This window comes from Diorhabda sublineata, chromosome 10, assembly GCF_026230105.1.
Source record: "Diorhabda sublineata isolate icDioSubl1.1 chromosome 10, icDioSubl1.1, whole genome shotgun sequence".
Classification (NCBI taxonomy): domain Eukaryota; kingdom Metazoa; phylum Arthropoda; class Insecta; order Coleoptera; family Chrysomelidae; genus Diorhabda; species Diorhabda sublineata.
In genome coordinates, this window is record NC_079483.1 from 11,370,128 (window position 1) to 11,391,837 (window position 21,710).

At 32.8% G+C, this 21,710-nt stretch overlaps 1 protein-coding gene across 3 annotated transcripts; it reads left to right on the forward strand.

Annotated features, from left to right (window-relative positions):
• Nucleotides 1-1,335: 1,335 nt before the first annotated feature.
• On the forward strand, nucleotides 1,336-21,483 carry LOC130449713 (uncharacterized). 3 transcript variants are annotated; one of them, XM_056787677.1, is made up of 6 exons: nucleotides 1,336-1,738; nucleotides 10,205-10,245; nucleotides 14,159-14,279; nucleotides 15,958-16,164; nucleotides 18,534-18,770; nucleotides 21,024-21,483. In XM_056787677.1, exons 2-6 carry the CDS (start codon nucleotides 10,221-10,223, stop codon nucleotides 21,472-21,474), a joined length of 1,041 nt encoding a protein of 346 aa, XP_056643655.1. In that variant the 5' UTR covers nucleotides 1,336-1,738; nucleotides 10,205-10,220; the 3' UTR covers nucleotides 21,475-21,483. The 3 variants fall into 3 exon arrangements, with proteins under 3 accessions (XP_056643655.1, XP_056643657.1, XP_056643656.1); XM_056787679.1 differs by lacking the exon at nucleotides 1,336-1,738 and adding an exon at nucleotides 7,781-7,830; XM_056787678.1 differs by lacking the exon at nucleotides 1,336-1,738 and adding an exon at nucleotides 8,437-8,661.
• Nucleotides 21,484-21,710: the final 227 nt, after the last annotated feature.

Here is a 21,710-nt window from a genome sequence, read left to right on the forward strand (position 1 = left end):
AGAAAAATAATTATTTCATATGAGATTATGAAAATGAAACAATTATGTTCAATACTACTAACTCTCCCGCTGCTCTCGACTCGTAAAAAGCAAGTATTACAGACAGATAGAGGTGCGTATTCACTCACACTCCAAATCAACCAAACTTCAGTTAAACATGAAACGAAGAATCCGAATTTTGGTAGATTAATTGAAGATTTGCACTTTAAATTTGAAGAACTCGACGATGACGATATTATCAACATTTTCAACGCGCCGATAAAACAAAAAGTTATTCGTTCTATAGCGAATCGTTTTTTTTTTATTTCTTAAATTTGTTGTTTGACCTTTCTGGTTATTTTCATCATTAAGCTCCCTTGCCAACTGTTCACAATTTTTTTCCTTTTCCTTCCAAGTTACCGTATCATTTTTTTTTTGGAATCGACTGTTTGTATTTCTTCACAATGTTAACGAAAAGTACGTCTTCATAGAAATTGCACGACTCTTTTGTTCTTTGATCAGTTTTGTTTATACAACTTGCTTAAACAACTCAAACTTTAAATAAATATCGGGAAAATTTTGGTTCTATTGTTGGCAACTGCAGAAAAATGTCTGTTTAACTGTGACTTGTAAAATAGAGAAATTTTGTTTATTCTTGGTTCAAACTCTAGTTTTATCTTCAGTTTTACCCTAGGTTGTAAAATTCGCGCTAAGTGTGAGAAAGAAATGTTCCACAATTTATAGCCTATTGACTTTTTCTTGTTTAGCTTCAGAGTTGAAAAGATATTTCCAGAATTAGTTTGAGCGTATGCAAAAATGTAGATATTAAATGTGAAAAGATTTCGAAAAGCAATAAAGCAGTTTATTTCGAACTTGTTCGTTTCTGTTTCACTTTCAGTAACTCTCGTATCTACACCAGAAGTAACTGTCTAACCTCATAACGACATTGAACAAAAAACATGTATAACCCTTTGCTGTTTAATACAGGATCATTAATGGGAAACCGGATGTTTTTAAAATAATCATAAAAAATTGAATATTTACTTTAAAAAATAACGCATCATACGCGTACAAGCGTTGGTCTAGCGTCCACGGCTCCATCTCAATGACTGAAATGTAAATGTAAATACAACGGAAACGTTAGATACCAGTCACGTGCACCTCCCATCATAAGCGCCCGTGTACAATCCACTTCAAAAACATTCGGTTTCCGTGAATGACCCTGTATAAAGTGCTTAAGAAACAGTCTACTCTATAATTTCAAGGAGTCTGAACGATAATAAGATATCCCGCCAAATACTTCTTATTAAAAATTGTTGTGTTTGGAACCTAGACATTGACCTATACTAACCTTTTATGTTCAACTAAAGCAACGTATTTTCTTTCAGTAATTTTCAGAGGCGTCCCAATGAATGATTGAAACAACAAGACACAAAAAATAGTGTATTTACCTTTCTTGTAATACAGATATTCAGTATAAGTATTATTAAGAAGATCTAACTTGAATAGGAAAACCTACACATGCAAAAAATGTTTTTAAATCGATAAAAATCCTTACGTAGAATAAATCCGAGAAGTATTCTTCATTATGTAACACTTTCACTTCGTTGTGGACTCTACTTACATAAACATATGCAGTGAAAGTTTGTATACAAGACTGATGTCGTTTTTGTGTATTAGAACAGTGCCTAGTGTATTCTCTAACGATAACTACTTTGATTTAGTTTTCTAGTTGGACATTTCAATTATTTTATACGAGGTAGGTGAGATTTGATGTTTATATGTGAATACAGTGAACGGCCAAATTCAAATTATTAATTCAGAAATGGCAGAATTTTCGAGAAAATTACGGTCGATTTTTGGTTTAAAATATGATGTATAGTTGAGTGTTTAAAGAAGAAGGGGAAGAGCTCGTTGGGTGTGATGTTCTTCTTGGGTAGGATTTTTTAATATTGGATAGTCTTGATATGTGGTAGATCTATGGTCTTGATAGGGGATTTGTTTTCTTAAGTTTTGCTTGCGTTAGGAACTTTTTGTTTTGAAACATGCATGTTTTATTTTACTTTTGGTAGAAGTACGTCACCGATAATATTGTGGGGATGTTAAAGTTGAGTGTTTAAAGAAAAATAGAAGGGGAAGAGCTCGTTGGGTGTGATGTTTTTCTAGGATAGGATTTTTTAATATTGGATAGTCTTGATATGTGATAGATCTATGGTCTTGATAGGGGATTTGTTTTCTTAAGTTCTGCTTGCGTTAGGAACTTTTTGTTTTGAAACATGCATGTTTCATTTTACTTTTGGTAGAAGTACGTCACCGATAATATTGCGGGGATGTTAAAGTTGAGTGTTTAAAGAAAAATAGAAGGGCAAGAGCTCGTTGGGTGTGATGTTCTTCTTGGGTAGGATTTTTTAATATTGGATAGTCTTGATATGTGATAGATCTATGGTCTTGATAGGGGATTTGTTTTCTTAAGTTTTGCTTGCGTTAGGAACTTTTTGTTTTGAAACATGCATGTTTCATTTTACTTTTGGTAGAAGTACGTCACCGATAATATTGCGGGGATGTTAAAGTTGAGTGTTTAAAGAAAAATAGAAGGGCAAGAGCTCGTTGGGTGTGATGTTTTTCTAGGATAGGACTTTTTAATATTGGATAGTCTTGATATGTGGTAGATCTATGGTCTTGATAGGGGATTTGTTTTCTTAAGTTTTGCTTGCGTTAGGAACTTTTTGTTTTGAAATATGCATGTTTCATTTTACTTTTGGTAGAAGTACGTCACCGATAATATTGCGGGGATGTTAAAGTTGAGTGTTTAAAGAAAAATAGAAGGGCAAGAGCTCGTTGGGTGTGATGTTCTTCTTGGGTAGGATTTTTTAATATTGGATAGTCTTGATATGTGATAGATCTATGGTCTTGATAGGGGATTTGTTTTCTTAAGTTCTGCTTGCGTTAGGAACTTTTTGTTTTGAAACATGCATGTTTCATTTTACTTTTGGTAGAAGTACGTCACCGATAATATTGTGGGGATGTTAAAGTTGAGTGTTTAAAGAAAAATAGAAGGGGAAGAGCTCGTTGGGTGTGATGTTTTTCTAGGATAGGATTTTTTAATATTGGATAGTCTTGATATGTGATAGATCTATGGTCTTGATAGGGGATTTGTTTTCTTAAGTTCTGCTTGCGTTAGGAACTTTTTGTTTTGAAACATGCATGTTTCATTTTACTTTTGGTAGAAGTACGTCACCGATAATATTGCGGGGATGTTAAAGTTGAGTGTTTAAAGAAAAATAGAAGGGCAAGAGCTCGTTGGGTGTGATGTTCTTCTTGGGTAGGATTTTTTAATATTGGATAGTCTTGATATGTGATAGATCTATGGTCTTGATAGGGGATTTGTTTTCTTAAGTTTTGCTTGCGTTAGGAACTTTTTGTTTTGAAACATGCATGTTTCATTTTACTTTTGGTAGAAGTACGTCACCGATAATATTGCGGGGATGTTAAAGTTGAGTGTTTAAAGAAAAATAGAAGGGCAAGAGCTCGTTGGGTGTGATGTTTTTCTAGGATAGGACTTTTTAATATTGGATAGTCTTGATATGTGGTAGATCTATGGTCTTGATAGGGGATTTGTTTTCTTAAGTTTTGCTTGCGTTAGGAACTTTTTGTTTTGAAATATGCATGTTTCATTTTACTTTTGGTAGAAGTACGTCACCGATAATATTGCGGGGATGTTAAAGTTGAGTGTTTAAAGAAAAATAGAAGGGCAAGAGCTCGTTGGGTGTGATGTTCTTCTTGGGTAGGATTTTTTAATATTGGATAGTCTTGATATGTGATAGATCTATGGTCTTGATAGGGGATTTGTTTTCTTAAGTTTTGCTTGCGTTAGGAACTTTTTGTTTTGAAACATGCATGTTTCATTTTACTTTTGGTAGAAGTACGTCACCGATAATATTGCGGGGATGTTAAAGTTGAGTGTTTAAAGAAAAATAGAAGGGCAAGAGCTCGTTGGGTGTGATGTTTTTCTAGGATAGGACTTTTTAATATTGGATAGTCTTGATATGTGGTAGATCTATGGTCTTGATAGGGGATTTGTTTTCTTAAGTTTTGCTTGCGTTAGGAACTTTTTGTTTTGAAATATGCATGTTTCATTTTACTTTTGGTAGAAGTACGTCACCGATAATATTGCGGGGATGTTAAAGTTGAGTGTTTAAAGAAAAATAGAAGGGCAAGAGCTCGTTGGGTGTGATGTTCTTCTTGGGTAGGATTTTTTAATATTGGATAGTCTTGATATGTGATAGATCTATGGTCTTGATAGGGGATTTGTTTTCTTAAGTTCTGCTTGCGTTAGGAACTTTTTGTTTTGAAACATGCATGTTTCATTTTACTTTTGGTAGAAGTACGTCACCGATAATATTGCGGGGATGTTAAAGTTGAGTGTTTAAAGAAAAATAGAAGGGGAAAAGCTCGTTGGGTGTGATGTTTTTCTAGGATAGGACTTTTTAATATTGGATAGTCTTGATATGTGGTAGATCTATGGTCTTGATAGGGGATTTGTTTTCTTAAGTTTTGCTTGCGTTAGGAACTTTTTGTTTTGAAATATGCATGTTTCATTTTACTTTTGGTAGAAGTACGTCACCGATAATATTGCGGGGATGTTAAAGTTGAGTGTTTAAAGAAAAATAGAAGGGCAAGAGCTCGTTGGGTGTGATGTTCTTCTTGGGTAGGATTTTTTAATATTGGATAGTCTTGATATGTGATAGATCTATGGTCTTGATAGGGGATTTGTTTTCTTAAGTTCTGCTTGCGTTAGGAACTTTTTGTTTTGAAACATGCATGTTTCATTTTACTTTTGGTAGAAGTACGTCACCGATAATATTGCGGGGATGTTAAAGTTGAGTGTTTAAAGAAAAATAGAAGGGCAAGAGCTCGTTGGGTGTGATGTTTTTCTAGGATAGGACTTTTTAATATTGGATAGTCTTGATATGTGGTAGATCTATGGTCTTGATAGGGGATTTGTTTTCTTAAGTTTTGCTTGCGTTAGGAACTTTTTGTTTTGAAATATGCATGTTTCATTTTACTTTTGGTAGAAGTACGTCACCGATAATATTGCGGGGATGTTAAAGTTGAGTGTTTAAAGAAAAATAGAAGGGCAAGAGCTCGTTGGGTGTGATGTTCTTCTTGGGTAGGATTTTTTAATATTGGATAGTCTTGATATGTGATAGATCTATGGTCTTGATAGGGGATTTGTTTTCTTAAGTTCTGCTTGCGTTAGGAACTTTTTGTTTTGAAACATGCATGTTTCATTTTACTTTTGGTAGAAGTACGTCACCGATAATATTGCGGGGATGTTAAAGTTGAGTGTTTAAAGAAAAATAGAAGGGGAAGAGCTCGTTGGGTGTGATGTTCTTCTTGGGTAGGATTTTTTAATATTGGATAGTCTTGATATGTGGTAGATCTATGGTCTTGATAGGGGATTTGTTTTCTTAAGTTTTGCTTGCGTTAGGAACTTTTTGTTTTGAAACATGCATGTTTCATTTTACTTTTGGTAGAAGTACGTCACCGATAATATTGTGGGGATGTTAAAGTTGAGTGTTTAAAGAAAAATAGAAGAGGAAAAGCTCGTTGGGTGTGATGTTTTTCTAGGATAGGACTTTTTAATATTGGATAGTCTTGATATGTGGTAGATCTATGGTCTTGATAGGGGATTTGTTTTCTTAAGTTTTGCTTGCGTTAGGAACTTTTTGTTTTGAAACATGCATGTTTCATTTTACTTTTGGTAGAAGTACGTCACCGATAATATTGTGGGGATGTTAAAGTTGAGTGTTTAAAGAAAAATAGAAGGGGAAAAGCTCGTTGGGTGTGATGTTTTTCTAGGATAGGACTTTTTAATATTGGATAGTCTTGATATGTGGTAGATCTATGGTCTTGATAGGGGATTTGTTTTCTTAAGTTTTGCTTGCGTTAGGAACTTTTTGTTTTGAAACATGCATGTTTTATTTTACTTTTGGTAGAAGTACGTCACCGATAATATTGTGGGGATGTTAAAGTTGAGTGTTTAAAGAAAAATAGAAGGGGAAAAGCTCGTTGGGTGTGATGTTTTTCTAGGATAGGACTTTTTAATATTGGATAGTCTTGATATGTGGTAGATCTATGGTCTTGATAGGGGATTTGTTTTCTTAAGTTTTGCTTGCGTTAGGAACTTTTTGTTTTGAAACATGCATGTTTTATTTTACTTTTGGTAGAAGTACGTCACCGATAATATTGTGGGGATGTTAAAGTTGAGTGTTTAAAGTAAAATAGAAGTAAAATCACAATAAAGTTTGTCACGTAACTTGCCTCCAATATATTGTCACTTATGTACAGTACACTCATCACAAAACTGTGGTTCTGGTTGCCAATTGCCAATGTGAGCACATAAAAACTTGGGCGCCATCACTGGCGTTCAAATCCAACTCAGACGAAAGCAGAGTGTGACAGCATGGCGAAGACGAGTCAATTGAAGATTGGAAAAAGATTCGCGCAGTCTTACTTTTGGAGGAGGTTCCCAGATGGTCTGGGTGGACATTTCAGTGGAAGCAAAAATTGAGTTGGTTTTTACTGAAACTGGCGGTGGAGAGGGGAACCGATATATAGAAGACATTTTAGATATCTACGCTAGGGATGGGTATCGGGAGACAAAACATCGATGTTTGCCATTCACTCAAAACGTACACCCACGTTCCACAACTTTATTTATTCATGGGAAGGGATTCAAATAATGAAATAATTAGTCTTGGCTAATTTGAAATTTATTAATTGAGGTAGCTTTTCAACAACTAGGAATTATTGAAATTACCAAAACATCAATGTTTATTTGAAACTATCGATAAATGCAAAACATCGATTGAAAAAACATCGATACTCTTTACGCAGTTTCATCGGCAAAAACTTCATCCTAATGCAGGCCACTGCCCGTTTGCTTACAGCAGGTCCATACAACAATATTTACAAGATGTCGAAATTATCGCAATGGATTGGTCAGTGCGTAGCCCGTAGTTAAATCACATCGAACTTTTATTGAAAGAAATTAAGAGACACAATCCTTCACCGGGCACGAAATCGGACCTAAAAACGGAGCTCAGTGAATAATGGGATAGCACAGAACCAGATCAAGTAAAAAAACTTATTCTTCGATCCATGAAAAAGCGATGGAAGCTTTTATTAAGACCAGGGGAGGGAACACGAAAATATTGATAGTTTAATTTCAAATAAATTATTATTTTGACGAATTTACGTTTGTATTTTCAATACTGTTAATAACTATCTTTTTCATTGTTCAAGATTCCTTTTCGTAACTACCAAAAAAAAAAATAATTCAATAACAACATAGACCACCAATTATAAAGTTACGACTGATGGAAGCTTCAGACTTTTCATCAAGAGCGTGCGACTTTTTTTACTCACGAGTGTATTTACTTATGTCATTAAAAACGCTTAGTATAGTTTTATGACATATTCAGATATATATATATATATATATATATATATATATATATATATATTGAAATTTTTTTGAAAGTACGCATCGTTTTCTAAAAAAATCGAAAAAATTCACAGTATAATAAAATTTTTACGGATTTTTGGGAAAAAATTTTGCCTGCATTACCGAATAAGAAAAAAAATAAGAATTGTATTATTTTAATCAACATCCTCTAAAAATATTTTCCATTCTATTGGAAGAAGTATCTAATAAGCAATTGCGTGATGGTTGTATACTTAATTTATTTGCAACAAAGTTGTATTAAATCACTTTGTACTTGAACGAGGTATTATTCGGAAAATCTGTTGTCACTCTGCACAGATATAGTGTTTACCTTGATGAGAGTAAGTATAATACATACATTTGCTAGTTTCTAAAAACATTTTCTGGTTTAAAATAGAAATTACTTGATAAAATTATAATTTAATAGCAATAAAAGATAATAATGTTACTTAATTCAATAATTTCGTATTGATTATTGCCTCACTCACAATTCTCTTCATATTTATATAAACAATATTTAATAACAAACGGGTGGGATCAATTTAAACACACACATAATTTATTTATACATTAACTATTAACTAACACTTACACGCTTAACTATTTATTAATATTTATGTACAGGCTTAACATATAATTACTAACGACCGCTAGACTGTCGCTTTATGATTTTATTTTTTTATATATTTATTATTTATTAACAAAAAAGCCTTTTTAGAAATAGTCTCTATAAAACAGTCAAAAAAAGATAAACATATCTGACAAAAGAAGAAAAGACCCGGCGCATCCGCCAAACTTTAGCTTCAATTACATATTAGTCCCGGTCCGGCTTCACGCTTTATATCATTGGGTGATTTCGTGGCAGTATATTTTTATTTTTGGACTATGAAAAGTATCAAAGCGTTCTAACTGTAAAACTGATATACTGGGACTTGTAGTAATCCCTACGAAAAAAATAGTGAATTTTACTAGAATATTTATTCTGTTTTTTCGGTAAGAAATAAAAGTTTGTCAAAGAGCACAAAAATCGTGATTAGAAAGCGTGGTTATTATTTCAATGAAGTGGTCCTATTAGTAGAGGAGCCCATGAGAGGATTTCGGGATAGAAGGATAGAAATCAAATTAGTAAAAAAAAATTGATCATCAGAAATTCTCGAGCACGTCAGTTTAAGGTAGAGTGAGTTTATTAGATGCTAAAAAGTGTATATCCAACTAATCTGACAGATTGAGAGTGAACTAATAAAAGAGAAGGACTATAAAGTTGTAGAAAAAACATTATCCTTCATTTTTTCTGTATCTATCACTCCGTCCACTCTCTGGTATCTTCTTCTTCGTCTTCCGTGTATTAGGCGTAGTCGCCTGTTTTATCTTCGACATCCTTGCCTCCTACTCTGCTTCAAGGTTTTCGCTCCACATTATTCTAGGTCGGCCGCTACTCCTTCGGCCCAATGGGGATTTATCGCGCGCATTCGTTGACGTCATCTATTTTGCACAATCTTCTGATGTTCTCACTTCTTTCCCTGTCTAGTAGGGTTTCTCCGGCTATCCTGCGTAGCACTTTCACCTCTGCCATTTCCATTATTCTTTTGGTTCTATCAGTTTCTGGCCGTGTCTCTGCGGTGTAGTTCATTATGGGTCTTACAAGGCCTTGTACATTCTCGATTTGGCTTTTATTCCGATATGTTTATTTCGCCATATGGTTTCGTTCAAACATGCTGCTACTCTTAAGGCTTTAGTTGTTTGCACTTTTACTTCGTTTTCTATATCTCCAAATCCTAAAATCTCGATTCCTAGGTATTTGAATTTCATTACTTGGCTAATTATCTGGTCGTCTACGTCTTATCGGAGTTTTGGATGTGGTCATACACTTTGTTTTGGACGCAGATGTATTGGAAGATTTAGCAGCTGGAAGTTAAGCACATGTAAAAGCCTTTGAAGATCATCTTCATTTTTTGCGACTAGAACAGCATCATTTATCGTATAGTAGATGTAGTACGTCTTTTAGTTGTACTCGATCGAAGGCTTTTTGTAAATCTATAAATGTATTTTAATATTATTATTTGAATGACTTTTTGGCGACCATTTGAAATAGATGATACAGTGTGAAATAGTAAAAAAAGTCAGTAGAAAGTTTGTATATACGAGGATATATTGAAAGATTCTTAGCCTACTATAGAACTAAACAAAATTTCATTGTCAAAATATTTTATTACTCAACATATTCTCCTCTTAATTGGATACATTTATTACAACGAACCTGCAACGTCTCTAGACCTTGAAAAAAAAATGTTTCTTCTTGCTCTGCAAACCAGACCTCCACAGCTTTTATTACCTCCTCGTTGGAAGAACATTTACGACCTTTTAAACTTTTTTTCAGTTGAAGAAAGAGATGATAGTCGGACGGAGCCAAATCTGGTGAATAAGGGAGGTGTTCTGGTAATTCAAACCCTAAATCACGAATTTTTTGCATGTCAACATGAGATTTGTATAAATAGGTTTGATACCAAAAGCTAAAAACATTTCTTAATCTTGTTTCATATACAGGACACTTTACAGTCTTCTTACTTTGTATTTCTATTTGGTTAGACGAGTACATACAAATAGTAAACGTTTGTCCGATATTCTTCACTTGGTATTAATGTAAAATGATTTGGTACAAACAATTGTTTGCCTAGGTATTGAATATCAACTAAAAGTATTTTTTTCCCATTCTAGACGTCAACGAAAGAACATGCAACGTACTGAAACTTGTAATGGTAAGTACTTCAAAAAGTATCTCGTAGTGTTTCCAGTTTTATTCTTTCCCAACAGTAAACCTTTTAGGTTAGGCGAAAATTTATTCCAGCGGGAAAACCTCCTTCGCGGGAATCTTCACATCTATTCCTTGACTACTGAACTGTAGAGTGTAGAGTGGGCTTTTAGCATTTTCCACGCTTTCAAATGCATCCAACAATTTATGATTGGATACATTTTTTAACAGTTTTACATTATTAATATTGATGCTCTTGCAGTTCTGTGGCCGTTGAGTTACTCAGTCCACCCATACAGGCAAAGTCCACCTCCCAGGAACTGATAAAGAAGAATCTACAAAACTAACAGATCATGAGATCTTAAAAATAAATAAGAAAAAGAAGAATATTTATGTCATGATTATGACTGTCAGCGTGATCGGCAATACCTAATTTTACGGGACGTCCATATTTCAAATGAGCTATGTGCTCTTTAAACCGGACAATAACAGATCTCTTAGTCTGCCCAATATACTTCCGGTCACAATCATTCAGCTTATTTCATATATACCATTCTTTTGGAAATTTCATATTTTATCCTTATGATTGCCCAACAATTGTTTTAATGTATTGTTGGATTTATAAAACAATTTATTATATATTTCTTCCTATCCTTTTGCATAAACAGGATTGAAAGGTATTAGAGCAAATTTTTCTTGTTTTTCACTTTGAGTTTGAAAAAAACTAGTTTGACATAGAGGTTTCTTAAAACTATGACTATACAGCTACATCCTCAATCAAGGTCCTTTCCTGTATCATTGAGTCTCTCGACATTAAGTGGAAAGTGAATCACATTATAAAGAAGGTTTTTTTTGCTTTCCACTGATAGCAAAAATACGGGTATACAACACGTTGAGCCCCAACCAAAATTGATAAACTGGCCCCAATTTTTTTTGTGTTTTTACACTCGATATGGGATGTGGATTTGAGTAAATCTCTTCATTATATTTTTTTGAAAGTACAGTGTGGAAAAATAAAATTTTGACGTATGTTTTGAATGTGCGAAATGTTTTTAAACATATTATATCAGATCAAAAATAATGCTTTTGGGTGAGGTTAAATTTACCTATAACAATACGAAAATGGAAAGTTAAGCGTGACGTGTTGATGCTTTCTACAAAGCATGCTGATGAGACTGTAAGCATTGACAGACGATCAGAAGTGTTTGTAAAGCTTCAAATGGCAAGCCACAACACTTATTTGAGAAGGACGTCGAACTGGTATAGCTAAATTGATATTGAGCTGTTATTTTGTATAACAATGGTGAATGCTCATATTCTTAAAAAGAATAACAAAAAAGAATATTCCAAATACTGATTTCCAAATCAGTCTAGTAAAGGTGTTACTGAAGAAAGAAACTACGGTTGTTGCTGATCAAGAGACGCCACAACCAAAAAAATCCATTATCTAGTGAAGAAAGAAGAGCCAAGTCACAAGGAGAAAAGAGATTGTGCGGGGTGTTGTGAAAAAAGTCAAAAAAATTATCGAAAAATCCAAGTAAAAGAAATGTTTACTTTTTGCAGTGTTTTTTTTGTAAAGCCACATTATTGTATTCCGTGTTTTGCTGAAAAACATCAAGAACTATGATAGTAACAACAATTTTGTGTTGTTGTATTGATACTATAATATTTTATATAATAAAACTTTCGTTTTTCAAAATTTGTCATTCTCTTATACCGTCAAAAACAAAATTTAGCAAAAATAGGTACAGGAAATGTAAAGGTAGCACAAATTAAAAATTTTAGTTTAATATTATTATAACTATGTTGAAGGAAACAAAAAAATATGAATTCTAAGGTTTTTTGTTTTACAATGGAGTTGGGTAATGTTTCAAGGGCCCAGGACGGCCCAACTAAACTGTAAAACATTCAAATTCAAATGCGATCCCTTCGGCCGAGGAGACGGTTAGAAGGTTTGGGAAAACCGCAGTTGCGTGCCTACGGACCGCATCGGGGATCAACGTATTAAACAAAGTATGAAACGCCGTTGTACAATTTCTCCAATCTAATTTTCATTTTTGAGGTTCCACTCTGCTTGACAAAGATTAATTTGTAACAATTTAGGTTTTCAAAAGTCAGTATACTTCGAAAATTTTTAGGAAAAATCTATTTTTTGTAATGTATCTGTTATAAGTGGCAAATATTCAGCATCTAGGTCCATTTACCAAATTTCAAAATCAGTTCACAACTATAACCTTAAATTCTTATGATTATGATAAAAAATTCGGTGTTGAACAGCCGAAAGCATGTCGATTTGTATCTTTAAATTGTATTAAAAATTATACGGGATGTGTCATATAATAATGACCAACACCAATTCTCTTATTTCAAATGCAACGCCTTGTATATTATTCATTTTGTGGAACTTTAGAAAATTCTAGATTCAATTCATTACAATGATATATACCTTCCACTGTTTCGAAAATATTAAGTTTATTTATTAGATTGATTACAAAAATTGAAATTAAATAAAGAAAATTATTTTATTTAAAAAATTCGCTATAATACGCTCAAAACTTATTTATTATTCAGCTCTTGATATAAAGAAAATAAGCAAAGACCATTCCAGAATTATAAATTTCGGTTTTCGAAATTTATTTTTAAAAAATTTATTATTTGTATATTTGAATGAATACAATTATTCTCAAGATCGAACTAATTGTAAACATTAAATATCATTAGGTTGTTTACAAAAATCTTATTTATAGTAAAATAATGCTGATACATGTTTATGATATTTGATACAATTGTTTTGTTTATAAAATGTCCTTCAAGAATTCTTCGCATGTAACTCCAGCATGCGTTTTTACTGATATGAATTGAAATGATTGAATCAAATAACTTCATACTTCGCAACAATCGTTCAAAGTTTCAACGTTTTATACACTTAATTATACAAAGATTCCATCGATTGTTGTGTTTGCGTTTTTTGTAACTTCTCTCGAAGATATCTACTAAATTGATGTTATATGTTGCTTCCAAAAAATTTTCAAATTCGGTGGTTGTCGAAAGATTTTGTATGGAAACAATCACATATTGGTTATTTTGAATAATTTTTTCCTTATAATGTCCGAAATTTCTTTGGTTTTTGCACCTCTACAGCTGTAAAGGAATTAAATGCAAAAAATCCGAACTCGCTACATGTTTCCTGTGAAGAGACGTCGCTGCTGCAGACAGACGAAAAGACTGAAATGTATAAAAGTGCAAGGTGCCGACTTCGAACATTTATTATAGTTTTTGTCTTTACTTGATAAGTTGTAGGCTAACAACTAAATTTTTCTACGCTTCAATTTTTTCCCTATGTAAGTAACACGATGTACAGTACGCAGTTCAATTCGAAATGTTGTGTTGATTGTGTTTTAATACCTTCTATATTTACAATTTATGATAATTTTTTTCAGAATGTCTCCTTATGGCGAACGGTTTCTTCAACATGTACAACGATCTAATAATCTACATATCTCCTAAACCATCAATATTATCGAGTTAAAACAAATAGTACCTTTTTGTTAAAAAATCGATTTAAAAATTCATTTCTGTTATCGTTAAACGAACTACAGGGACATATGTAATCATCCATTAAAAATTCATAATGTTCGAATGTATAATTTCGAATATATGCTTAAATGTTTGTTTTAACGTTCTGATTTTGCAACTTTAAATACCTATAACTCAGAAACGAAGTGTCGTATGAGAAAATGGTATTCATGTCACAGCATTGTTTTCACGTCATCTACTCACTCCCGAATTTTTTGCATCATGTTCCGGAACACCCTGTATAAAAATAATAAATTAATCAACTTGTGACCGGCTTGAATGATAATAATTAAACATTTTTACCTATCAATAATTAACAGAAACAAATATTTGACGTTTTTCAGATTTCGATGCCCAAAAATTTGTAGACAACTTATTAGAAAATGGATCCAAAATTGGGTGTAACACCAGTGTGTGTGAAAAATGTGATTTACCGCCTTTCTACGACGACCAAGTTTTCAAAAAGTAAGTGGAAACCAAAATTTTTTTTAATTACTATTCAAATATTAACAACTTGCTTATTTTACAATATTTTATAGTCTGTTAGGGTTTTTATTTAATAATCTTGAAAACAGTGGCGGAATGAAGTATACTGGGCATTATTTGAGAAGGATCCACCTTTAACAACTTAGTGCCTTAAATTGGAGCAAAAATTTTTATCGAAGGAACAATCATGATAATTTGTAATATATACCTCTCGGTACCTCTACATACCATAATAAAAACATCAACAAGTTCTTTACCACTATAGTTTAATTCCACAATTGTATGGGAGTATTTCCTCTTGTAGAGCCAATCAAATTAGACATTTACCCTTCACATTGTATATAATATTTGTCCAATTTTTGGAGGCCGACAAAAAAAGGAAAATTCAGTACTAGTTAATTAGATGAATTTCTTCAATTTCTTATTTCCTTGACCTTTTGATATTAATGCATCTAAATGTTCTTGATTTTAGGTCTCTTCTGTTTTAAAATTTTAACTTTCCACCAAAAATTATTGGAAAAAAACTAATTTTAAAACAGAAGAGACCTTAATCAAGAACTTTTAGATGCGGTAATTAGATGTTGAGTGAGTCCTAACAAAAACTGTGTAATTTATTACAAATCAACAGACCTCTTCCAAGACCATACGTTCAGGTAGTTTTTTAAAAACTGAAAAACCCTGTATTATTACGTACTTCTCAAGTTTATTATCAAATTTCTTCTAAGCAATAAGGTAGTCATGTCAAAGATACGGCCCGCGGGCCGCTTCTAACCCCTGGGCCGTATAAATAAGGTCCGCGATCACAATGTGTCACAGAAAGAAGCATCATGCTTTTTAGAGTTTTTAGACTTCAATTCCTCTACAGATGTTTTAGATACTCGTTCTCTCAAGTCTACGGATGTTTATAAGTAATTTAAAGGGCAGCGCGTGCCTAGACAAGCGAAAGAGAAAGGCAGTATCGCTATCTCTTAGCAGCAAGCTCCTATTATTTTTGTCGAGAACGGTACACTCTTCCACGTGCTTTGAATCTAGACTACAACCTTCCTTAACCATATAAAACGAATGCGTCGGCGTGACGTGAGTCAGTTGAGTCGAGTAAACATAATTGTTTTGTCGAGCATTCGAAAGCAGAATATGAACTCGACTGGAATATACTTAGCAGCACAACTGCGGATGGCGCTCCTGCCATGGCTGGCAAACATTCGGGCATTGTTACTAAATTAAAACATAAAACATCAAGTAATTTTGTGGGATTTCACTGTATAAATCATCAGGAGTCAATGGCATCCAAACATTTAAAAATGGACAATGGCATGCAACTTATAATTAAAATTATAAATTTTATAAGGACTAAATCAGTTCATTGGCTCAGTCGAGGAGTAATTTTAGAAAGATTTTTTGCATGACGTGACCCTATTCATGCTTTTAAGTTAGAAAAAGACTGGGTAAATATCTGATTGTCCCTCAATTGTATTGATATATTTAAGCTTTTGAAACAAAGTTGAGGCTGTTGGAAAATCAGGTGAAAAATCAAACTTTGGACCATTTCCCTCATTTAAAATATGTCAAAACGAACGTGAAATTGTCGTATTTCAATTATAATAAAAAAACAGAACATTTAGATGCATTAATAACTAATTATTATATTATTTTACAGGGGACAGCAGTTTTTCTACAAACATATATTTGCCATGTTTTTTGCTAAATTCAATGGTCTTTTAGCGATTCTAGCAGCGCCTTCCGTATTAAAAATCTTAATGTTTACTGGAAAATCAAGTACTGATTTCACCGCATATATACGATATGTATCTACAGTTTTTCACATGATTATTTGGTATGAGGAAGAATTCAAACCTGGATCTAGGTAAACGTAATGATATTTAAACAATTTTGTACTCATATTTGCTTTTTCCCTTTTCCCATCTTTCCCTGTTATCTCTTTTAAATATAAACAGTCTCTATGATCTTATGAAGACAAATAATTATGAATTAATATCATTGTAATATGCACTGAAATAAACTGAATATTTTCTGACACTTTGACACTTTAGACAAAAATTGTAGATCATAAAATTATCTACAAAAAACGTATTAATGTATTTTTTCCTACGAGTCACTATTTCTGAGATATAATGTTTCAAAAAGTTATAATATGCACACGTTTCCACACCACCTATGAGGTAGTGTAGTAATTAGCGCGTTTTTTAACGAAGTTCCTGGGTAGGCCTATTCCACGGGTCTGTTGTGATCATATTTAATTTGAAACTATTGCAAAATAATTGAAATTGGCAGAGATTCAAAAGATAGAAGCGATTTAAATTAAAAAAAAAGTTGTGAAATTTAATCGTCCGAGTCGTAACTTTTAAATTCTTCTTCTTGTTCCTCTTCTTCTCATTCTGGAATCAAAAGGATCATTCACTGTTGGTGATTCAATCTTAGAGTACGACCGAGGCCAGAGTACAAAACAGTCCGACTTTTTGGCAACCACATTTAGCACTGCGTTAGCACATTTTTGTGCTCAGCAGTTTTTCCGGCGCAAGTCGGAGTAAAGTTTGAACGGGTTCTAATGTATTGTTGACCAACTTCCAACCCCAATCTGTAGAATGTATTTGATAACCATGTGGCACTTGGTTAGGTTAGGTTAGGCTAGGAACTTGATAATATACCCGAAAAATATGTTGATCAGAACCAACTGAGATTGGATGAAGACAAGCTAATTGAACTTGTTTTTTACTTTAAGTATTTATAACGAAACATGCATATCGATAATTTTCTGAGCAGGTAGTTTTTTTAGGATTTCCGTACATAGAAAGAAGAAAGGGGATGCCGTGGTAATAACATCTTGTCGAGTTGAATTATTATTAAAAAAAATTTCAGCACATTGAACTAAATTTTGTTTTTCAAACATTTTGAAAACTGTAAAATGCATACGTCGTGTCACAGCCAGTTATTGCGTGTAGAAATAGTACATGATTTTGATACTTTGCGAAAGTAGATAAACTTTTTGATGTTGAGCTTTTCCTGGTTTTAAGGAGAAAATAATGTTTCCAGTTGTAGTTCAAGCAGTATAAATTTACATATTCACTAAAGTTACCGATAGAAAAATATTTTTAACATATACTACAACTCTAGAGATGTATATATATATATATATATATATATATATATATATATATATACGTGGCGTACTCATGTGTATTGTGACGATTACTTTTTGAATCTTTATATCTCAGAAACGGTGACTCGTAGGGAAAAAGTATTAATACGTTTTTTATAGATAATTTTATGATCTACAATTTTTGTTGGGGGTATTTTTAAAATAAACCTCATCTTTTTGTTGAAAATGGCGAAAATCCCATTTTTTTCACCTTCGACCTTGAATAAAATTTTACTTGTCTTGAAAAACCCATACAGTCGGTTTTTAATTTCGGGTTCACATGTATAGATCAATGATTCTTCGTCCGTCACGATCTTGTGTACTCGTAGGTCTTTTGAAGCACCGCTTTTGAATTTTATCAGCATTTCTCCATTTCTTTGCACCAATCGACACGAGCTGTTTTTGAGAGATTTTCTACTTATGCAGTATCCAACGCAAGCAAATTTTTTAATAGCCAATTGGTCAAGCAAGATTGTACGTATGACTGAGGATCTAATGCCTATATGCTCAATGCTCAATGCTCAATCTCACGGTATGTCATGTGATCTTGCAATATTAGTTTCCGCACTCCATCAACTCAATTTCGTTTGGTGTTGTTATCAAAATCGGGAATGTTGTGATTGTCGAAAATCACTTCGTATTCTGTAATGTGTGTTCCATCGTTCCATAAGATAAGAAACTTCCAAATTTCATTTTTAATCATATTTTAAACAAATCTACTGATTTTGAGCTTGATGGGAATTTATGTAGCTTCATTCTTATTTTTTGGTCCAAATTAACGTTCGTCGAAAAATCCACATATGCCGTATAGCGTGCGTCGTTTGTGACACAAATTTTTGACATAAATCATGTGCGTCGGAAAAAAAATTGCCTTCGCAATACAAGAATTTATGTGAAATGTGGACAAGTGTGGTAAAAATGAATTTCCAATCTATTTTTTAAGTATTTATCTATTAATGTTCACTATTTGTAATTGGTAGGTTTCAAAGATTATTGTAGGTTTGAAGGTATTAAGTCAAGACGAAATTTCTTGGCACTTTATGCTAGGCAATTTTTGAATGATTTGAATCTTTCAGAGTATGGAAATCTCTACGTCAAGTTAATTCAAAACACAATTCAGCCAGCAGAAAAAGTTGTAGGAGTAGCTTCAACAAAATCACCCAAATGGATATGGCATTGACTCAGTTCGGATTCATGGGATTTCAAGTTGCTAGACCTAATTTGATTGGTATTCATAATGCGTCCGATGAGGAATTCAAAGCTTTCATTCATTTTTGGAAGGTCGTTGGTTACTTAATGGGAATTGAAGATAGGTATACCGTTTGAACTTTTAAAATATATAATATATATAAATATAAATATATACATATATATATATATATATATATATATATATATATATATATATATATATATATATATAAATCAAATATGAAGAAATATTTCAATTAATCAATAATTCTATCAACGTCAATTTGAATATTGAATTTTGAAACCTATGTATTTTAAAATGTTTTACCAGAATACGATTCAAAACCACCGAAAATCTTAATTAATTATTTCCCAGACGATGAATACATAAGTATTCGAAAGTTCGGAAAAAATATATTAAAGTTAGTCCACTTTGGTGTTTCATTGCCACGTTCCACGCTCATAATATAGCTGGCAAAGACTTCTTTACGTAAAGATTGCGCCAGTTAGCGTACACTGGGGAATGTTCAACTACAGGAACAAAATTCTGATTCTGTCTTCATTTCGGAGTCTACTTCGAACGAGAGTTTATTATACCACTCTGATGAGACGTAACGTCGAAACTAGTCAGTGGTTACAACCCTCTACTTGCAGTTCCGAGCCATTAGAGATGTTAAAATCGACAAGAAGGTCAATAAACATCACGTTTTTCATAGAGAATATAATTCAATATCGGTTGTGGTATTAGCCAGGAAAGTAGTTGTGTTCTCCTTTGAAGAACGGCAAAAAAATTATTAGAAATTTGACTGTTGAATGTGGACCGTTTGCAAGTAGATTTTATACCTATTTTTTTTTTGAAGCCATTATGGTGGTGATAGGGTTGTTATTCGTTGGTTGGTAAGAAGTGATCCAATTCCGTGGTCTCAATCTGCTTACTCCACGCAACGAATTACCACTTTTTTTGTTGATTCAAAGGCCTCAACCTACCTACTCCTTGAAATTCCACCGATGAAATGAAAAACCAAAATAAAAAATAGAAAATTCCATATAAGAATAAGAAATGAAAGAAATATATATTTCTTATTTCTTAAACCTTTTGATATGGTTATGTTACTAAATAGCCTTGATTTCTATGAAGGTCCTGCATGTCTTTTACATTTATTTTTCACTAGTTGATAATATTACCATAACTTCTGCATAGGCTGTGATTTATCGCTTTTCCTCTTTTTTGTAGTTTGTTATATTCTTCAAGATATTTATGCCATCATTTTCTTTTGTACTATCATCGTATACTGTTTCGTTGCTGGGTCAGGTTTTTGAATTTGGCTTTTGATTTGAATTTCAAACTTCCGTTTTTTTCCATCTTTACTATTCTGTAACAATAAATAATTTCCTTCCCCTTTTGATATGCTTATGTTTCTAAATCAACTTAATGATTAAAATTTAGTTCTTTCTTTCTATTTTTTTACTGCTTAGACTATGTTATTTGTGATTATTTGTCTTGATTCATGTCTCTTTTCTATGATCTACGGGGCGTATCGAAGACGATGCACGCAGTGGATGCTCCAACGTAGCGGTCATTGATCAAAACAGTAAGAAAGTCCACAAAATAATTTCTGATAACTCTATAATGAAACTGATCAAGATAGCTGAAACCCTAAAGATAACAAACAACCAGAAACATCGGAGTCCAATCGGCAGTCAGCCGGGTGAACTGCACGTAATGAACCGACTCCAAAGCGTGGAAAGACGCAAATACGGCTGGCCTCGCAAGGTTATGGGATCAGTGTTTTGGGATGCGTATGGTACATCGAAAAAAGAAAAATCATAAACAACAACTATTAGGTATCGTTATTGGAGAGTTTGATCAAGAAAATCGCGGGAAAACAGCCCCTTTTGAAGAAGATGGAAGTGTTGTTTTATGCTCAATGCACCGTGTCACAAAGCAATGAAAACGCTGGAAAAATTGAGCGTCCGGCGAATTTTTCCTGTCCCCATACCCCAAAAAGATGTACACTGGACAACATTTTTGCGCCAATGAAGCGATTATCGCTAAAGCCTATACCCAGGTAGCATGGTGACGTTTTTATCACGTCAATATTTAGTCATGTTTCACTACTTGGGATTTTGAGGTTGAAGACAATTCGCGCAATAAAAATGGTATCGAAAAATTGTGTGACTACTATAATATAGCCTTCGAAGGCTGATAATAAAATGAAATTCAACGAAAAAAAATTTTATTTTACGCTAAACCAGAAACTTTTCAGCCTGCCTATGTTAGGTTGCTTTTGAAAAGCCTTAACATGTCTTGTTTATTATAGCAATATTGTAAAGAAATGAACAAAGATTTAATATTCGTTGTTTACATTTTCCAGATTCAATATCTGCCGTGATTCTGTAAAAGAATCTAGAGAGATCTGCAACATTTTGATCAACCAAATATTTCACCCGCAAATCGTCAAGAAAGATGAGAAATTCTTGAAAATGGCCAGGCATCTGATACGAGGAATGTGGTCGATGCATCCAATTTTGTCGTTCAAAACTATGATGAATTACCTACATTTCTTGGTTAAACCATCGCATTGTTCTTTAACAAATAACAACAACGTTAATATTGATAAGAACGAATATTTTCAATTAAATTTTGCTAATAATATAAGACTAATAATTGTTAATTATTCAATAAGAGTTTTATTGAAGTATCACATTTTTAGAATAATTTTCAATTGGTTGGAACATTTGTGTCTTTGGTTTATGAAAGTGTTTCCCATATTAGCATATTATAGTTTTGGCACTAAAAATTCTTTGGTAAAAATAAACGTTTAAACTAAAAAATTGTTTATTTTTGTATTCTAACAGCACAAGGAGCCAACAAAATGAGGAGAAAATATTGCTGCCAAAAATTTTACAACTGATTTTAAATGTTTTCAATAGTCTAGTCAACAAGTTGAAAAACAAGAAAAATAGGGTTGAATCTCATAAAAATATGAACAATGTCTTGTTCGGTGAAGACGGTTGTAGTTAACAAAATTTTTTTATAATATATAGTTTTATTATAATAT

What these genes read in the sequence shown, in the direction of transcription:
- LOC130449713 (XM_056787677.1), top strand. Translation starts at nt 10,221, where the DNA reads ATGCAACGTACTGAAACTTGTAATG. An exon ending in GACGACCAAGTTTTCAAAAA is followed by an intron (nt 14,280 to 15,957) that starts GTAAGTGGAAAC and finishes ATTATTTTACAG; the next exon opens with GGGACAGCAGTTTTTCTACA. An exon ending in TTAATGGGAATTGAAGATAG is followed by an intron (nt 18,771 to 21,023) that starts GTATACCGTTTG and finishes TACATTTTCCAG; the next exon opens with ATTCAATATCTGCCGTGATT.